This window comes from Amphiura filiformis, chromosome 17 (genome assembly GCF_039555335.1).
Source record: "Amphiura filiformis chromosome 17, Afil_fr2py, whole genome shotgun sequence".
NCBI lineage: Eukaryota > Metazoa > Echinodermata > Ophiuroidea > Amphilepidida > Amphiuridae > Amphiura > Amphiura filiformis.
The window spans coordinates 8232583-8252893 of NC_092644.1; the positions used below are offsets into that span (position 1 = coordinate 8232583).

Here is a 20311-nt window from a genome sequence, read left to right on the forward strand (position 1 = left end):
ATAAATCTAATGATATATTCTTAAAGTGTATGTAGCTGGGAGGAAAAGCCGACGATCAATTGAAAATTTTGACCTTTCATAACGAAGATATGGATTTTTTCCCCCAAAAGACCTATTTTTTTTGGTGTTTTGGGAAAAAAATACATATCTTCAATACAAAAGACCAAAATTTTCAATTGATCGTCGGCTTTTCTTCAAGTATAAATCATCAAATTTATAAAGTTTACTTTGAGTACCGTTAAATAGCAAAAATATTATTTTTTAATGATTTGCCATAAAATTTCAAATTTCAAAAAATCAAAATTATTTGATATCAGAAGGACATTCTTCGTATTCAGAATGCAATTCGATATGTCTGATGTACTCTAATGTCCCACAATAAATACTGTCCAAACGTTCATACCCCACCCCTTAAGGATTCAGAAAAAGTATGGTTTGACCTTTTTCCGACGTACATTTCTTGAGTTACAGGGGGAAAGGTCAAATATCAAAATGTGGATTCTACAGGGGAACAAAAAATAAAAAATTCTCCGCGATTTTGATTTTAAAAAATGGTCTCATATTGTTCCACGTACTTGCAAACAGATTTAATAAAAAGAATAGTTTGCCATATCTCACGGTGATGTTACCTATACAACAAAACATCCAATGCAATGCACTTTTATCATATTGATTTATTTCTGCCAAAGGTACAATTTGAGACCAGGCGGCGGATGACATGATCGAGCCGGCAACTTGTGAAACCGCCCGGCCGTATGGCATTTTCCAATATAGTCGGTTAGTTTTGTGGGGTTCATTATCGAACCCCAACGGTTTTAGCTTGTATTTATATTATTTATCAACATATGCCTATTTGTTTGTGATATTTCAAGCGGTTTAAAATTTCAAAATAATTCCATTCAATTACACGGTTGAATGATGAAAATTTACTGAATTTAGAGAATGCAATGCGGCCACCACCTGTTTGAGACCAGCTGGATTAAAATTGGAGCATATTTAAATTGTAAACCCCCACGGGCCCCAATATTTGACCTATGACCTTTTTGCCTATAACTCAAGAACTATTATGTAGGAGACTGCAAACCATACTTTTTCTGAATCCTTATGAGGAGAGCAAGACATTGGTATGGTTGTTAACAAGATTGGACCAACTTTGAAATTTCACCCCTGCATAAGCGGCCATTTTGGATTTATGCAAATTAGGCATACTTTTTCTGAATCCTTATGATGAGAGCAAGGCATTGGTATGGTTCAAGATTTGACCAACTTTGAAATCTCCCCCCTGCATAAGAGTCCATTTTGGAATTATGCAAATTAGACACTAGTGCACTACTTGGACTTTTGGGGACTTTTGATATGTTCTTTAATATACTTTTCTGAAATTAATGGTGATTAGGACTGAATGGTTTCTGTTGCAATTAGTGGTGGGTTAACTGATTTTTCTTAATTTGATTGACTTAAATTCACATTAATGGCACTATGATCTGCTGAAAGCGACAGAGACGCAATCTGGCGACTTAAATTATGCACTGGCATGGTCACGATTTGCCCGGGTATTTGTCTCAATATTTGAGTCAGTGAGTCATGAGTGCAAACACCACTGGTTCATACTCCCCTCTGAGGGCCGCCTTTTAGTCATGACAACAATAGAACCAGGGAGCACGAGAGGGCGCAATACCATTCGCATATCTTATGTGCTTTTAAAATAACATGTTTCTTTCTAACGGCGATAGGGTATTGCGCCCCCTTGAAACCATACGTTACCATTATCATGATTATTAAAAGTTATCTGCAAACCGGGTCTGCAAAATATAACTTCTAAGACTGAATTAATAAAAATCCCTTTACAAAAGGAACGGGCGCCCAAATGGGAGCTTTGATGTGATGTGCTGAAATCGGAGGGGGGGGGGGGACTTCCAATTTGGAGGTGACGCGTAAGTCAGGGCTGTTAAGATTTTATCCATATGTGTAAAAACCATTGAATTTATGATACTTGATTCAGAGTTTTTTTCTGAGAACAACAACAGTATACGTTCTGTGCATTGAGAGCGTTTACATGCCCTCCTCTCAAACCAGGCACATCTCATTTCATGACGTCAACTTTTTTGTAGGTCAAATCTGTCTCGTTCGAAGGAACTCATCGCTGAAGTTGTTTTTTGCGGAATATCAATTTTAAATGTCTTATTTTCTCAAAAAAGGAGTAATTTTCATTGTCCTCGTAATATTAGCTTGCCAATGATATGATGTTGTCCGAGCAATATATATGACTTTTAAAACAACGTTTTGTACCGATAGGCCCCTACTTCGTAGAAAATTTGAAGTAGTCCATTTTGTAATGCTACGATATTTGGGGTTTTATTGCCAAGAATAAATGCACAAATGTTTAAAAAAAATGCAAAGTGAGTTTTAAATGTGCGCGTGGGAATTATTGTTACGTGAATAATTCTTTTGTGGTGATCAGGAAAAAATAATTCGTCTCCCCGACGGGGAATTGAACCCCGGTCTCCCGCGTGACAGGCGGGGATACTCACCACTATACTATCGAGGATTTGCGTGATTTCCCAATGCTATGCAACAACTGATATCCATGACTAGCGTTCTACATAACCAGTTAATCGTTTTTAGCTCCTGTGCAACAGAACATTGTTACGAGTCGTACTTGACTCAAGGCCAACATCACCTTTTACCCGAACTCACACGAATGCACAACACAAATACACTGTTTGATTAAGCTAACAAAATCTAAGTCTTTAATTGAAAGCACGTTATTATTCATACAATATATGACAACAAATGCACATACACAATAATCAAACATAATCACTCTTTAACTATTTAGTACTTAGCCAGCATTCTTCTTCTTGGTGATCATAAAGTTCTTGCAATGTTATGGACGACTGATGTAATATATCCTTATTCACTTGTCCTGCGAAAATCAGCGAAGTCCAGTGTACACTTGAGTTTATAAATATCCTTGTGTATGAAATCCTCACACAAAAATGGTGTTGCTTTCTCCTTGCCGTTATCTCCTTGCGCTGCTTTCTCTAAACTTAACTCCTTGCGCTGTTTTCTCCAAACTTGGTGCTGCTATTTCCACCTTTCACACAATATCTTCAGGAAGCAGGACTGCGATGCAGTTGTCCCCACTTATTTTGACAGTTGCGTTGAATCAAAACACCAGACTTCAGCAAGTCGACCGAAGAATATATATTCCTTTCTTGGAAAAAGTACGTTCTTTGACGTATTCTAGATCTTCTCCGACAACACTGGCAAATAGTAGTACTTTGACTACATAAAATATTTCTGGTTTGCAATTTCCTTTCTTTGAAGGAATTGGACTGTAAGCATATTAGCTAGCTAGCCCAGATCAACACTATCAACTGTGACATTATTGTGTTTACATTTTCTTATTATATCAAGCAATGGGAAATCCCAAGTATTAATAGCCAAATGTGATCTTGGGAATTCACAAGCCTTATTTATAACATTAACCTTTCTCATTACATCACTTCCTTAGGGGAATTCCATTACATCATTTTCTGAGGGGAATCCTGTGACATCATCTTCACTTTACAATCTCTAGGGGTATTCCCATATGATCCAAAATTAGAAATGATTCAATTTGTTTTGCTCAATTTGAGAGGGGAATTCCCCCAAAATGTCATCACTCATATAACTTTGTAAACAAAGATAAATCATCAAATTAAATATTACTGAGGGCACATCACAACATGTATGAATCAGAATATTTTAGTCTGTCAAGAAGGACTGACGGCGTGGATAAAGTCCTTCTAGACGGACTAGAATATTGAGGTACTGCAGTTCTTAAAATCGTATGGTTCTGGAGTTATAATTCCATGAAATGCTTCAATGGTTCTTTTAATGTCTAAGGTGTTATTAATTAAAAGGGTTAAAAATAAAGCATCTTTCTACATAACAGTCGAGTCTCAAATAATATAGACAACGTCCTAACCTTTTTCCAAGCCAGTCCTGGGGCGTAGCAAGAAGGTAGACCGTGAGGGTGAATGAGGTCAGGGGCCAGAGCAAAAGCCAAAATGAAATAAGGGGCTGATCACAGGAGATGTTGAAAAATACATACTTGACATGACTTTTACATTTTGATAATTTGGGCGAGCTTGCTTGGAATTGCCCATTACAGGCCTACCTCGGGCCTTTATGCTTCTTTACATCATTTGTCTTTTTTGATTGAGCTCAATATATAAAATTATCATTAATATTATCGTGGATCGTTATTTATTTATTTATTTATTTATTTAATTAATTAATTCAAAGCTGCCGCAAGAAATGAGTTTAAAACTAAAATACTGCGATGCGTTTTATTCCGGGCAGAGAAGATGTAAAGAACATCTTCTCTGATTTCGGTGTTTTATTTGATAAAGATGTTTTAAGGCTATAGTTAAAGCCATAATGTGTGATTTGCTCCACAGTAACGCCCTCAAATTTGGTTGAATTTCTACTTGTTGGACGATTGTAAGGCCCAATGGCATGTGAACGACTGAAGTGCTTTAATTACAGTAAAATTTAAGTTTTTATATTAAAATCGGAGATCTCCGATTTTATTCAGAGTTCACCGATCGAGTGGTGGCTAAACACATTGCGTGGATACCTGGATGTGTATTATTGAATCAGTGATGTATAAACTGTGTGCATATCGCTGTTCGTCGTACGTCTTGACGTATAAACTGTGTGAAAATAGCTTTTCGTCCTACGTCTTGTTTTGTTCGTCCTAGCTATGTGAAGCGATGTCAATATTCATGATAATAATACAATCGGCGAGCTAATACATTCATTATAGGCTCTGTGAATAAAATAGGGGCAACGTAATTAGTGAAAACTAACATTTAAATTGGAATCTATTCTTTACGCAAATAACACATTATGGCTTTAGAAGCACCTTGTATTTACTAATATATACCCTTAGCCTAAAATGATTGTTGGAAAATTATATAATTAATTAGTATATAATAATATAAAGCGTGCAAAACGTTTCGCCTTTACATCTTAATATTCTTGACGGTGAATGGTCCCACGAGTAGAATGATCTTTGGACATGTTACACTGTTAAAGTTTACTTTGATTTTGAACTTTAAAATTCTCCGCTGACATATCATTATCCTTCCTGGTCCGAGCTAATTGAACCTTAAAGTATTCCTTAGGAAGATCATAATCCCACTGTCCTTTAGTCATCATCTTAGCTGCTATTTTGCCCACTTCATACGACCACCTTGCACCGACACCATTCCCACCGACAGCGATTCCAATTTCTGGCGTAATCATGTCGATGTATGGTAACCCGCTTGGAGTTCCTGACAGAACACATGTGTCTATCTGTGTTGAAAGTGGTTGCAGTCCTGCGTGAATAGAAGATTATAAAAGTTTAATATCTGACTACTTTTTTCAAGTATAATCAGGGCATTAACAGCAGTTATCTATTCCTGGGTAGTGCTGACGGGGTAGCGCCAAGATAGCAGTTTACCTCCAGCTTGAAACTTGACTACTCCCCAAACCAGAAAAATACACCACTAATTTTTTGGGATTTAAAAATATCAGCAAGTTCTGCAAAGTGAAACATAGCTCAATCCTAATAATTCATTTAGTACTAACTGAAGATAGAAGAAAAGGTTCACTATTTTACCAATTTCTTGAAAAAAGAGCCAAAAAGCTTAATTCATAAATTTGGCCAAATAGTGAAATTCAACTTTTGTTGCCAGTTAGAACTAAATGAATGATTAGGATTGAGCTATCATCCATATTCGTGGTTTGTGGTTCTTTGTAGCCCTGCGGGGCAAACCAGTTGGATATTCAAATTTAGCGGTTAGTGGTTCTTGTTGTAATTTCCCTCATTCTTCAAGCCCTGCTTTCTATCGGGGGCTAATTTGTAGTTTAAGCTTGTTGGATGTATCCATATTTCGTGGTTAGTGGTTCTTTGTAGCCCTGCGGGGCAAACTCGTTGGATATCCAAATTAAGCGGTTAGTGGTTCTTGTTGTAAATGGGACAAATTAATAAAATTACAGCAGTGCAAGCAAGAATAATTCCCATTCTTTATTTGATATTTAGGCCCTACCTGGAATATATCGGTTTAACATCTCGTTCATCTTTTCTGTAATTATTGGGTCACCTTTACTTCGATACCATTCAGCAATCGCATCATTCCGCTCAAAATGCTTTCGACGGCCATGACCTATCTTCAAATAGGTTCTTCCTGAAAATAATAATTAAAATATACGAGTGGATATTCATACGTAGTGGTAGACAAAGGTCTAGAAATAGTCCCCATCTGGGATAACTTTCTGATGCCCGGGGGGGCGGCGCTACATCGTAACATCCTATGACGTCATCCTGTCAATCATATGACGTCATCAGTGAGAGATATCCCGATTGTAGACACGATATCATCACAGCATCACCATCTGCTGAAGACGCTAGTCGAATTAGTGAAAACGTTCCAGGTGAGCGAAAAATAGTGTAGTGTTGAAGTTAAACTCTTTAATCAATAATTAAAATATTTGTGTTTGGTATTTTACTCGCTCTGTATAACTACAATGTGCAAAAGGTGGACCACATTTGATTCAAAACAACCTAAAAAGCTTACCATCTGGATAAGTCACGGGCGGGCACATATAACAATCCTCAATATTATTTCCTCCTACAATAGAGGATATCATCGGCATCTCGCGTAAAGTCTTCGTGTCTTCTGCACTAAGCTCAATCCGTAGTGTCTGCGTCGGCGCGAGTCTAAGGTCTGGTAAGAGGTGTGGCGGAAGAAGCGGTTTCGAAAGCGTAAATCCTCCGGTACAAATAAGTACTCGACGTGATTGGATCATATGACCGTCTTCTGTAACCACCTCGAGAATCGTATCTCTATTCACTTGATCATACTTTTCGTTGATTTGGTTCACAATGGAAGTCACAATATCGCATCCTTGAGAGCTTGCCGCCAGTTTCTGAGCAGATACTAGTCGTCTTGGGTTGACCATACCACAATTTGAAAGTTGCAGCAGACATTCGTTACCATCTCCAAGTGTCAGATACGGGAACATTCGGCTTAGTTCATCATTTGATAATAGAAGGTGTTCCAATCCGAGGAATTCTGATGTTTTTTTGGAACTTATTACGTACGGACTTTTGGCTTTGCCAAATAGAATGTGGCTGCAATCATTGTAAAATGAAACCCCTATAAATTAATATAAGAAATAAAAGCACATTATGAGCAAATAAGTAGCAACGTAGACATGGTAGATCAGGATAATTACTGGTCTATACATCTTCAATATCATTCATACAAAAAATAGCGTACTTATTATTAGAACCACAAACCAGGAAAGGATTTTCTATTGTTCCCTATTATATGGAAGAAACTCTACATGCAGACATATCCTGGCATACTACCAAAAACAATTATGTCATGGAACTGATGGCTTTGCTCTTAATGTAACAACGTAATTCTATACTCCGCTTGTATACTATACACTCTTATCGCTGATATTAAGAAAACGCTGTTTAAGAGAGAATTGTTTAACATTTTTGCCCTGATTACGATTTTTTGCGTTAAACAACATATTTTACTCGTATTTCTTAGGGTTAATTAGGGGCTATATTGTTTAAACATTAGCGAAGTAAATGCTTTAATCAGCATGTTTGATTAAAGAAATAACATCTATGTTAAAAGAGGAGTCGCACATCAAACAAGCACTCGCAACGTGCGGATACCCAGCATGGACCATCAACAAGGTGAAAGAAGAAAAAGAGAATCCAAAACCAAAGAGAAAGCCTTCCAATGACAGTAAAGAAAAGAACAAGTTTTGTGGTCATTCCCTATGTTGAGGGATTGTCAGAACGTGTTTCCAGGGTTTTCAAGAAACACGGATTTTCCACTTGTTTCAAACCCCACCGCACACTACGAAACCTACTTGTACACCCTAAGGACAAACGCGACCCATTGCAGACAGCAGAGGCTATTTACGAAATACCGTGCCAAAACTGTCCCAAAACATATATTGGTGAAACTAGTCGCTTGTTCGGTACAAGACTTTCAGAACATAAAACAGAAACTGAGAAAGTGAGTGCAAAAAGCTTTACTAGGGCACAAAGAAAAGTCTCAACATCAGAAATTCATAAATCAGCAATAGCAGAACATGTAGCAGCAAAAATCACGTAATTGGGTGGGAGGAGGCACAGATCATTGACCAAGAAGCAGACAAAACAACACGCTGGCTGAAGGAGGCAATCTGGATAAGAAGTAGGGGCATAACACCATGAACAAAGACGAGGGGGCTTACAAACTAGACAAGATCTACGATCAACTCATCAACAAACGGCAACCAGGAAGTTTGGAAACGTCATCAAGACCAAACAGTGTTGCCGTTTCATCAAACATCTAGAAACACCACAACAGAGTGATCAAGATTCCTGATAGGAATTGAAATATTTCTGAGTAAGTACCAGAATAATTGGATCTGAAAAAGAACCTTTTCTACTTTAATTGAACTATGAACGATCCTGATGAATCTGTTTCAAGAACATCTGCGTGACTAAGCAACATCTGTTTTACTTCGTCAATAAAGTTCGCGCAACCCTTATTTTAATCGAAGATTGATTAAAGAGTACAATGATCATAAAATTTGCCGGAATATATACTTCAATTTCCATCTACATTATTCCGATGTGTAGCCAGGAAGCCCAGGATAATACTGAATTACCATGAGAGGCGATATAGACGAATCCAATTTCACGCATTCCTGCACCTCAATGGCGGCCATAGCCGCGACGGGGACCCAACGATCTCACCTAAAATGTGAAATGATGCGGCCTTGAAGGGTATTTTAAACTGCATTCTATCACCCGTGTTACACGTAGACAAAAGAATGATGACAGTTAACAACACAAAAGAATCTCACATCGAATGTTAAGCGGGTTAAATCCACCCAATTGGGCACTCACAACACCTGTTTGGTGCATGCGGGGACCATAATATGGCCGACCAAATCCTGCTTGGCTCGTTGGATTCGTCTATGGAGTGGTTTTGGAAGTTTTAAAGATCGAACTTGATTCGAATCTGTCAGCTCCGTAGCTCTCCGTGCAGTGTAAATTCATACACGTCGGTACACGGCATTCGATACGGGATCGATGCACTGCGAATGCATGCATGCATGTGTGTAGTGTGTTGTGGAAGCATAACCTATGTGCAACGAATACAGAGAAATTTCTATGCATGGATACTCGTGGATATATGGGACGGTATCTGTCTGTTTTTGTTTGTTTGTTTGTTTTGGTCTGATCCAAAATAAGTAAACGATAGCTGAATAAATATATATATATATATAAACAATATTGTGCTTAATTTTTGTAAACAACTCAGTTGTTTAGACGTTTTAACTCGGGATGATTAACGCCGAATTTGGCTGTTTAATATGTCAAAAGTTACAAATATAACCAACCATTGATTAGGTTTCTTAAACGGTGAAGAGAGTTACACTTTTTTAACCAATAAACCGCGCGCGCCATGTAGTGAACACGTTGCTTACGATTGCATAAGGTTGTTTAAGGATTTCGTATGTGGCAAAATAAGAGTGTATTGTTAATGTTAATAAGGGACCGTTCACAAACACTTGTGGGGGGCCTGAAGCAAAAACATTTCATCGCAAAAAGTTTTCAGGGCCCCTTTTTCACAGACCACAAAATTTCAGTCCCCCCCTTAGGAGGGTCAAAACTTGTAAGGCCCCTTTTTTGCACCAGGCCCCCTAAAAGTGTTTGTGAACGGTCCCTAAGTTGTTTACCAATTTACGAAGTTTATAGTCTTTCTTAATAGTTTTCTAAAGCTGAATATATTCTCAACACATTAATTATCAGATACAATATGTAAGGCTCGCCCTGCGGGGCTATTTTTTATCTAGTCGTTTTCTGTAGAAACAGATCACATAATAATATGGATAGGGAATACAAGATGAAACGGGTGTTGATGGGGTTAGTCCGTCTAGAAGAACCATACGTCGTAGATATAGTCCGTCAAGGAAGGACTAGTTGGGGGTTTGTTGAGTAGGGGCCTACCTGTTTTGCTTTCCAATACACCAAATCCGTCATGAGACCGCCGTGCTATTTCTGCGTCAGTCATATTGCCTACATTTTGTCGTGTAATCCTGGCTTCGTCATAATGGGCACCAAATACCGTTCTTTCAGTAAATTCCTATTAAAGGTAGCATTAAACATGATGACGAAAAAATGTCAGTGTCAAAACGGTCTGATATTGGATATATTTTGCAGAATTTTTATTATTATTACATGATAATAAAATAATTGAATGTACAAAACCGGAATTTACGCGATGTTGTTTCATACCATTTCTGGCAACACCATAGAGATAGAAATTTAGTATACTAGACAATGCTAGAGTATGGTTATCAACCAATGGGTACTACTTTGTACATAAATAAATTATAATGCAAATGAAGGAATAACATTTTGCTAACGATGCATATACCTGTTTTGTTGTCGGTTCATCAGGTCCAATTAAACAAACTTTTGTTTCAGGATCCATAGACGCATGATAAGCAGCCGCTGAACCCCACAAACCAGCACCAACCACACATATATCGTAAACAACGCAGTCAGCCATATCGATATTACCATTTGTTATTAAAGTTGGCACCTGTATCTGTGTTACCCAACAACATGCCACTGTTAAAATGTCTAAGGGACCGATCACTATTTATGCCGGGGGAATGGAGGATTTCAAAATTCCCATTCCCCCTTCGCTTCCGTTCAAAAAATCCGCATTCCCCTTTATTTTATGAAATTTCTCCATTCAAAACTTAACATTCCCCCCTCTTTCCTGACAAAAAAAGTCGCATTTCACATTCGCCCCTCCGGTGAAAATAATGACCGCTCCCTAAGGTCCAGGGTTAAATGTTACATATCGTTATCAACTGAATATATTATCAGATATTGTCTTATTTTGATAAGCCTATCATAACATTACATAGACAACTCCAGACAAAGTAAACTTCAAGGTAGAAGGATCGCAGCAAATTTTTTATTTTAACATTTTAATTTCATGGTTGATATAAAAATATATAATAAAGGATAATAGGCGGTACCAACATAAAAACACCAAAAATTTTTATGTATAATTCACAATTTTTCATCATTTTTTAACAATTTTTTTTCTGTCACCATGAGTAAAAATAGTCTATTGTTAACCCTTTTTTTCACCAACGCCTTCCGTCTACCGACGGCCTTACATGTACCGGCCCCTTCCCCCACTGGCTTCGCCACTGGCTGAAAATATAGAACATTTGTTGCTTCACCGACGTGTTAAAGTCTATTTTTTTGCTCCACCGAGGTGCTAGAAAAATTGTCACTACGACCCCAACTACCGAGCCCCTTTGATATCTAATGGTACGTCCCTTAAAGGGGCATTGAGAGATATCGCGCACAGAACGCCCTCAATTTCGGTCAAATTAGCTCAGTACAAAGTCTGGTTTTTTACATGTACGCAATGGTTATAGGTACAAATCATCATCTGAAATAGTTCGGCGTCTTTCAGGTAACCGTAAAATTTCATGATTTTCGAATAAATTCCCGTTGATTTTAGGTTAATGCGTGCATTGCATCATGGGATTGAGCCATATACATTTACGTTACGTTGTTGTTGGCAGATGATGGGCCGGTGGTGCGATACACCCAGGCACGGTAGGTATATGGTTCAAATACACACTTTAATGACAACGTATCAGGTTAGCATTTAGGTGATTGATATCTGGTACACACCATCGCCCGGTTAATAATTACATTATACAGCAGAGACACTGAAATGAACACGTGAATGTGCTATGCACGATTTGATATTCAGACGATAAATCTTTGGATACCGGGGTAGAAAATGATGAATATCTCCCGTAATTGATTTCGTCTAAAGAAACCAGATTTTGTTCCTTGCACTTGAATATATATGTTCAACGGATATGATAGTTGTTAGCTAGCGTTTTGAGAAAGAAGCGTGCGTCTTGAACTCAAAAATATTCTGATTTTCTGATGTGAGCACTCACTCACATGGCGTATACATGCTTACACTCACACACACACTGACAGGTCACACACAGCGTAGTGTGAGCACACCCCCACATATGGCGTATACATGCTCACTCACACACAGAGAGATCAATTATCGGCTCATTATGCGTCTCAAATGTCGGAACAAAATGGCCATGCGTGGCTGTGGATTCAACCTACCATGGCGATTTCTGCCATGAAGATATCGGGGCGATGACACTGTTTGGAAGGCGTAGCGATATGCAAAATTATATGATAGGACAATTTAAGGTTTAAATTCGGGTTCCCCAAAATCTTAGTGCGTAAAGGGGGCGCGGGCAAAGAGTTTTTTGCACGTCAAAAGGGGAGCAGGCAAAGGTTTTTTGGCACGTCAAAAAAAAGGGGGGGGCAAAGATTTTTTGGCACGGCCAAAGGGGGGGGGGGCAAGCGATTTTGGCAGACCACTTTGAGAATTCACCATACCGGGGGTACACTTAATTATTGAACAGCCCCTAATTTATATGCATAATGAACAACGCCAATTTTGGCTATTTTATTATTTCAAAATATAAGCCTCTGTAAATACAATTCTATGTCCATGTTTAGCTGGAATACAGTCTATATCTAGTGTACAATTTCGGAGTTGCGGTGCGAACAGATCTATATACAAAATTGTATAAATCAAACTCGCGCGGGGAACATGAGACAAAACTGTTATTTTTTTGGCCCAATACTTCCTCTAAACACTGTTTGTTTAACCAGTCGGTCCGAGTGGGTCGACACACACTTGGGTCCTGATGGGACCAGGCTCAAGCAAAATGCTCAAGCCAAGCTTAAAGGTTGATATTAATTTGAGTCGATTTTGTTTTACAATTTTTTACCAACGGCGGATAGCATGACGACTGATTGTGTTTACGATATTTGTGTGGTTGGTGCTGGTCTGTGGGGTTCAGCGGCTGCTTATCATGCGTCGTTAAATCCTGAATCAAAAGTTTGTTTAATTGGACCTGATGAGCCAAAATCTAAGGTATTTAATTTTTGCGGTAATGTTTTGTTTTTGTGGGTGAAATGTGGAAGAGTAATAGAGAGCTTTTCTAAACTTGGGTATCATACGCCAGTGCAGTGCATCTATTCAAAATCCCGTCACATGAGAGTGATTTTGATACTGAGATGCACCGTCATGCACGGGTGTATGATACCCACATTTGGAAATCGCAAGCTCTAATATCTAGTGTTGTGCGCCCTTACCATCATGCGCACGGTATTTTATGCATCAGCGATACTTTAAACATACCGTGTGCTTGATGTTAGATTCAAGGGTGCACAACACTGGATATTACATGAAAAATACTTTAAAATTAAGCACAACCTGTAGAATTGGAAATGTTATAATAATAAATAATCATTATATCTAACAAAAGGCAAACTTAGATGAATAAGCAAGATGCATATAGTTTGCACCCCCACCCCTTTTAGTGTTTCAAGTAGCCTTTTCTGGACATTTTGGGTGCTTGTATTTCCGTCACAATCATACAGAAATGTACCGGACGGACGGTCTTTGGTGCTTACTATGACGAAGCACGAATTACGAGACAAAATGTCGGTAATGATACGGACGCAGAATTAGCAAGAAGGTCTCATCAAAGTTTTGGAATTCTGGAAAGTGAAACAGGTATGACATGCACACGTTTTAGGAACTAGATAATTATTGTAGCTTAAAAACCATTCATTGACATAGGGCCTAACTTACTCGACTAGAGCCATAATGTAACAAAGCAAAATCTTTTCTTGTCGGCTATATCTGAAATTGTAATATCTTTTGGCGACCCAATTCATTGCGTCGCCAAAAATATTCCTAAACATGTTTTTTTAAATGTGGTGTAATATTATAGTGCTTAGAAAAGTGTTTAAAGTCTATATAGTATAAGTACTGTTTTTACAATCAATTTGTTGAAATCAATATGTGAATTTCTTAGAAAAAAATTATCATTCAAAACTAATCACTTTTCGTCTGTTTTTAAGATTAGAAGACGTGCATTTCTTTCATATTCATGTTTGGCAAAGAATAACAACTTTTTAATAATATCTTATGGCTTTAACACTTAGGTCCATATGCACAAAAGAGTTAGACCAGGATCTAAAGTTAGACCGGGTCTAAAGTTAGACCGGGTCTAAGTGGAATTTAGTTTCATCAGGAATGATCCTTTACTCTTATTTCCTTTGATAGCAAATTCCAAATTTAAATGCAAAATTCAAAAATAATACAAAATAACTTAAGCAAATGCAAAGGAAAATGTCCTTTCTCCTGGGATTAAATTCCACTTAGCATGCTTAGACCAGGTCTAACCTTAGACCTGGTCTAACTCGTTTGTGCATACGGACCCTACTGTTTTATTCTGATTCTATAATTCCCGGTATCTTATTTTTTTAGGCATGCCGTTTTATACTCCATGTCGCAATCTAAACTTCGGCAAAATTGGAAGTCAGTATGTATTGAATTCAAAAAGAACTTCAGAACGTTTGAGACTGGAGCACCGTGTGTTGTCATGTAGCCACCTGAAGCGGTGGTGGCCTTACCTGTGTATTGGCAACAGTAACGAAGGAGTAGTTCAGCTGTCAAATTGTGGTATGGTCAACCCAAGACAACTTGTATCTGCTCAGAAGCAAGCTGCAAGCTCCCAAGGGTGCGATATTGTTACCTCTATTGTGGACCAAATCAACAAGAAGTATGATCTCGAGAATAGACACACGATTCTCGAGGTGGTTACAGAAGACGGTCATATCATCAAATCACATAAAGTACTTCTTTGTACCGGAGGATTTACCTTTTCCAAACCGCTTCTTCCGCCACACCTCATGCCAGATATAAGACTTGCGCTAACGCAGACACTGAGGCTTGAGCTTAGTGTAAAGGACGTGGAGAAGTTACGCGGGATGCCGACAATAAGTGCTATGTCGAGAGAAGACAACCTTGCAGATTGCTACATGTGTCCACCTGTTAGATATCCAGATGGTAAATACCAACCACTATTATTGAAGACCGAATTAAAAAGACTAGTTTGCGTATGACATCCTGACAACCAGATATAATTCCCGGTATCATGCCGTACTGCACAGGTCAGCAACCAATCACACCGCGCCTTTGCCCTGACGTGAGACGCAAACTAGATTTTTTCAATTCTATCTTCAATTCCATATTCTATGAGACAAATCAAACTCTTTATAAGCTTTGTTAAAAAGAGAACAGCAAATTCATTAATATTGGGTAAATTATTATGTTCATTTCTCGTGGTATTCTATTTTATACTTAAAATTACACTCTTGTCTTGAACATAGATAAACAGATAAAGGGGAGTGTACATGGCGTATATTGCACAAATACATCAGCGTTAGCATTTTCAAATGGTCTTCACAATACAAATGTTAGGGTCAAAAATGATTCGCCCCGACTAAAGAAAGGCTGTTGATCATGTTGATTCAAAAGATTGATATCACTTGTCCTACCTCGATAAACATAATTATCGGGAACTTTTTTTAAAATATATATATAGAAGAGCATCCATCGCTGCAAGTTCTTAATATGTAAATACTAAATATGTATTTTTTTTTTCAAATTTAATTTGATGATGTGTTTTGATTTCCAGGTAAGACCTATCTTAAGATTGGCCATGGACGTCTCGGATATTTTGGGAAAAGGGAAGAGGTTGCTGACTGGTATCGTGGTGATGGAGAACCACAAGTTACCGACAGACTGAAGAAGATGATACAAATGTACATACCAGGTAAAGGACACTAACTTCATTGTTTAATTCTTGCACACTTTATCATAGATCCGCAAATAAGTAAATCAGGATTGTCAATGAAATAAATATAGCAAAATTCTTCGTAGCAAACCCAGAATTAGATGTTACATACCTCGATCAATGACAGTTTCGTGCTAACACTTAGCACTTTCTCAAATTGAATGACCAATTCCTGCACCTCGACGGCTGCTTCCTGGTGGAGCTGACGTTGGTGGCGCTGTTTGTTTTAGGACTTGGTCATAAATATGCGGAAGAAAGTAGTTCCCTTGGTCTCTGTTGAGTGTTTTGGCCCCCTTCTTTCTTATCCAGATGGCTTCCTTGATATATCTCTTATTTCTGTTCTGTTCTCTGTCCTTTATTTCCGACTGTTCCCATCCAATAACATGGTTTTCCTCAGAAACATGATCAGTTTAATATTGCCGATTTGTTATCCCTGTAATGGAGGCCTGTCTCTGAGATCTAGTGAAGGCTTTCTTTGAAGCCTTTTCTGCTTCAGTTTTATGTTCTTTCAGTCTGGTGCCAAATAGTCTAGATGTTTCGCCTATGTAGGACTTGTCACAGTTGAGACACGGTATTTCGTATACACAGTCTGAAGTTTGGTTTACATCTCGTTTATCTTTTGGATGGACCAACATTTCTAAGTGTCTGATGTGGTTTATACTGCAGCCATCCTATATAAGCCACATGCATGCCCTTACCAGTATCTACAATAATATAGGATTAGGCATATTGTCACGGAGGTATAAGTGCGTTAAGGTCCGTTCATACTACCACCGCATTTGCGATGCGTTGCTTTGCGATGCGGTGCGTTGTCGCACTGCATCACACTGCAAGTACTGCATTGCGATATCGCAATAAAGTTAAATACATTTTAACTGGGAAATGCGACGAGTTGCGTTGAGTTGCGGCAAAAGTAATCGATATATCGGCATCGCAAAGCAACGCATCGCAAATGCGGTGGTAGTATGAACGAACCTTTAGTGTTATAGACCTGACGGGGAAGTCCTCTTTTGGTCTATACACTAGCGCGCTCGCCTCTTATTCCCAGGGTCGTGGGTTCGTGTCCCGGCAGGACCGGAAGTGGCTCGAGAAGGCGCAGAATACTTCCGTGAGCGGTTTGTGACAAAAATGGTGGCAGCGGTGGTCCCTGGTGTTTCTTAACACCAGGCGGATCCACCCATCGGTAAGGGTTAGGCGTTCATACAGTGGCTGGCAGTGAGTCCAGGAAGTAAAAGGCGCGGGGATGCGCCTTACGGGGAGGGGGAGCATTGTCACGGAGGTATAAGTGCGTTAGTGTTTAGTGTGTTAGCTTGCGTACACACTTGCGTACACACTTGCGTCCGTTCATACTACCACCGCATTTGCGATGCGTTGTTTGCGATGCGATGCGTTGTCGCACTGCATCGTACTGCGAACTACTGCATTGCGATATCGCAATAAAGTTAAATACATTTTAACTTGCAAATGCGATGAGTTGCGTTGAGTTGCGGCAAAAGTAATCGATATATCGGCATCGCAAAGCAACGCATCGCAAATGCGGTGGTAGTATAAACGGACCTTTAGTGTGCGGGGAAGTCCTCTTTTGGTCTATACACACAAAATGTGGCCAAAAAGGTTTCTTCGACATATTTGAATTTGAGCTCTATTCGTATATTGCCGAATAACGGACGATTACAAACCGTCCATATCTTGTATTTTACTCTCATTTTATTTTAAGGTCTTCACCCGCTCTCCGATCACGTCGATACATGCGTTGTTACAGCTACTCGAAGTGGTTTACCATACATTGACATGATTACGCCACAAATTGGAATTGCTGTCGGTGGGAATGGTGTCGGTGCAAGGTGGTCGTATGAAGTGGGCAAAATAGCAGCTAAGATGATAACTAAAGGACAGTGGGATTATGATCTTCCTGAGGAATATTTTAAAGTTGAATTCAAAAAGGAAAATATATCTAGCAGACTTTAGATGGAAAGATAAATACAAAGTATATAGGCCATGAGTATACTACTGAGAGCTATGGCGCGGCGATGGTGTGCTGAGTTGAGGCCTTGAAGGGGGGGGGGCTTCATGAGAGCAGTGCACTATTATACATTATCGAATTAAAACAAAATTCAAGTCAAAAACAGGCAAGTTCAAATAGAACTAAGTAGCAAACAAGACGAAAACGTCTGAAAGCAAGTTCACTATAAGCTAATATACCAACAAGTTTTTAAACTAGCTTAAACTACAGCATGTAGTTTTTGCTTTGTGATTTAATATTTTGTTGTCTGTCCCTTAAGAAGAGCAATTTATCTGCTCCAAAAGTCGGTTTCTGTCTTATCACTTCCAGTGTACTTTTGTATAATACTGTTTTCCTGACTGGGCTTTGTAATTGACAATTTTTGGCCATTGAACATTGCCTGTTTTTTGTGCCTACATTGGTTGTTTGGTTTATCGTGTCTGCTTATGTGCCGAGTGATTTTCATCTTTTGTTCTAGTGTACTTTTGTATTCCCATTGATACCTGTTGTTTTTGCAGGTTGCAGGCTGTGGGTCTCTGGAACTGGTAATTCATCGAACAATACCTACTTATAAAGCCATTTGCTGTTTTTATCCCCCTCTACGTTCTGTCTAGTCTGTATTTTACCTGTTTCCCCCACGTCAAGTTGGTGTACCTTGTTGTTTTTTCTTTACATGATCATTAGATTTATACAATTTACTTCGAGGACTGTTAAATGTCAAAAATATCATTTTTTAAAAATAATTTGCCATACAATTTGTATTATATCGCGAATTTCCAAAATTGATATCAGAAGGGCACGCCTCGTATTGTGGTAGAGTGCCTGATGTGTTCTCGGCTCTCACAAAAATACGCGAAAACGTCGCTAACCGAGCACTTAATGGATTGAATTAAATTTGTGCGATGAATTTGTACCAATCATGGAAAATGATCGTTTTTGGCAATATGAAACAAAACTTAGATTTGTTGTGTGAATTACTACATTTTCCGCGAAGGAAAGCATGTTTCAAAATTTAGATAATACAAATTTTCATAACTTTGGGTCAAATAAATCAAAAAGATACTTTACAACTATAAAAGAATTGGAAATATTTTATATATGGTACAATTATTACTTTTGGGACACCCTGTAACTTTATTTATTATTTATTTATTTATTTATTTATTTATTTATTTATTTATTTATTTATTTATTTATTTATTTATTTATTTATTTATTTATTTATTTATTTATTTATTTATTTATTTATTTATTTATTTATTTATTTATTTATTTATTTATTTATTTATTTATTTATTTATTTATTTATTTATTTACATACATACATACATAACTGGCTAAAATACATCAAAAATACACATATACAAATAGCATATCATAAAATAAAAATTACATAAAAGATTGTCCCGATAGGCTAGCCAGGAGCCAGGAGCGCGAACACTATCGCCCGAGGGGTGTAAACCCTAATCAGTATTTTACAGAAGATACCTCACTGCTTTTGGTATTCAACACAAATTACGATAGTTTTAAAATTGTGATGAAAGTGCTTTTATTTTAAGGGGTCATTATTAATTTGTTTTTCCTTCTTCTTTTTTTAATTAGTGTCAAGGATTGTCCTATGGGGGTCTCAACTTTGGTTCGGATGGGGATGTGCGGTTAGAATTTTAAAAACAGACCCGACTTTAAACCACATTTGACGAAAAAGAGACCCGAAATTATACCATTAATTTTCTGTTGAAGGATTTTTTTTTGGAAATTTTGCTAAAAACATACTAATTGGCAGTTATAAGAAGAGAAATGTTGGATTAATTTGGAAAACATCCGTCTTTAAACCATATTTTCATAAAATTGAGGGTCATCAATAAGCCTAAACCAAACAAACTAAATGGCTGAAAATACACCCCGAATATTATAGTGCCGCACATTCGGCCCGTACCCCCGCCCGTAACTTTCCATTAAGAACCCCTCCCTACGCCGCCGTGTAGACCTACTTTTTAAATTTAGTGCTTTCCTATTTTGGTTAAATATTGACTGGTCCCTAAAGTAAAGTCTGTGCAAAACGCACAAAACAACTCCATTATCCATTATCCATATCTCATACCATACCATAATTTACTACAGCATTTTAGTGCTGTAGGTCATGTTGCAACTTATGACTGAACAGACTTTAGTATGCACAATGCGCATATCATTTATAGTCTTCACTTAGACCATGAACATGATGAACCGGAATCAAAACAATAAGTCTATATTAAATGTTCAATAGGGCAATAACTACAACGTGAACGTGAACGTTGAGTCTATGGTTGGCTAAGCAGTTCATAACGTGTACTAATACGTGTATTCGAAATTTCGAATACGCGTAATGGAATAAACCAATCAGCGTTTAGATTCGAGAACGTGGGTTACAATTTCGACCTCGTGAGACTGCCCGCATGTGATATCAACGCAATTGGC

The 20311-nt window shown here is 38.0% G+C and overlaps 2 protein-coding genes and 1 non-coding gene across 3 annotated transcripts; 1 reads left to right on the plus strand and 2 right to left on the minus strand.

The window, feature by feature from the left end:
- Window positions 1-2476: 2476 nt before the first annotated feature.
- On the minus strand, window positions 2477-2548 carry Trnad-guc (transfer RNA aspartic acid (anticodon GUC)). The gene has a single exon. It is a non-coding gene; the product is annotated as a tRNA-Asp (tRNA).
- Window positions 2549-2757: 209 nt separating this feature from the next.
- On the minus strand, window positions 2758-10634 carry LOC140136888 (peroxisomal sarcosine oxidase-like). The gene is made up of 5 exons (XM_072158509.1): window positions 10500-10634; window positions 10070-10205; window positions 6615-7196; window positions 6087-6224; window positions 2758-5372 (listed from the first exon to the last, which is right to left on the minus strand). Exons 1-5 carry the CDS (start codon window positions 10632-10634, stop codon window positions 5083-5085), a joined length of 1281 nt encoding a protein of 426 aa, XP_072014610.1. The 3' UTR covers window positions 2758-5082.
- Window positions 10635-12944: 2310 nt separating this feature from the next.
- On the plus strand, window positions 12945-17908 carry LOC140138359 (monomeric sarcosine oxidase-like). Its single transcript, XM_072160262.1, has 5 exons — window positions 12945-13076; window positions 13586-13721; window positions 14481-15062; window positions 15694-15831; window positions 17570-17908. Exons 1-5 carry the CDS (start codon window positions 12945-12947, stop codon window positions 17818-17820), a joined length of 1239 nt encoding a protein of 412 aa, XP_072016363.1. The 3' UTR covers window positions 17821-17908.
- Window positions 17909-20311: the final 2403 nt, after the last annotated feature.

What these genes read in the sequence shown, in the direction of transcription:
- LOC140138359 (XM_072160262.1), top strand. Translation starts at nt 12,945, where the DNA reads ATGACGACTGATTGTGTTTACGATATTTGTGTGGTTGGTGCTGGTCTG. An exon ending in CTGATGAGCCAAAATCTAAG is followed by an intron (nt 13,077 to 13,585) that starts GTATTTAATTTT and finishes ACAATCATACAG; the next exon opens with AAATGTACCGGACGGACGGT. An exon ending in ACCTGTTAGATATCCAGATG is followed by an intron (nt 15,063 to 15,693) that starts GTAAATACCAAC and finishes TTTGATTTCCAG; the next exon opens with GTAAGACCTATCTTAAGATT.
- LOC140136888 (XM_072158509.1), bottom strand. Translation starts at nt 10,634, where the DNA reads ATGGCTGACTGCGTTGTTTACGATATATGTGTGGTTGGTGCTGGTTTG. An exon ending in TGTATTGGAAAGCAAAACAG is followed by an intron (nt 7,197 to 10,069) that starts GTAGGCCCCTAC and finishes ATTAATTTATAG; the next exon opens with GGGTTTCATTTTACAATGAT. An exon ending in GCCCGTGACTTATCCAGATG is followed by an intron (nt 6,225 to 6,614) that starts GTAAGCTTTTTA and finishes TATTATTTTCAG; the next exon opens with GAAGAACCTATTTGAAGATA.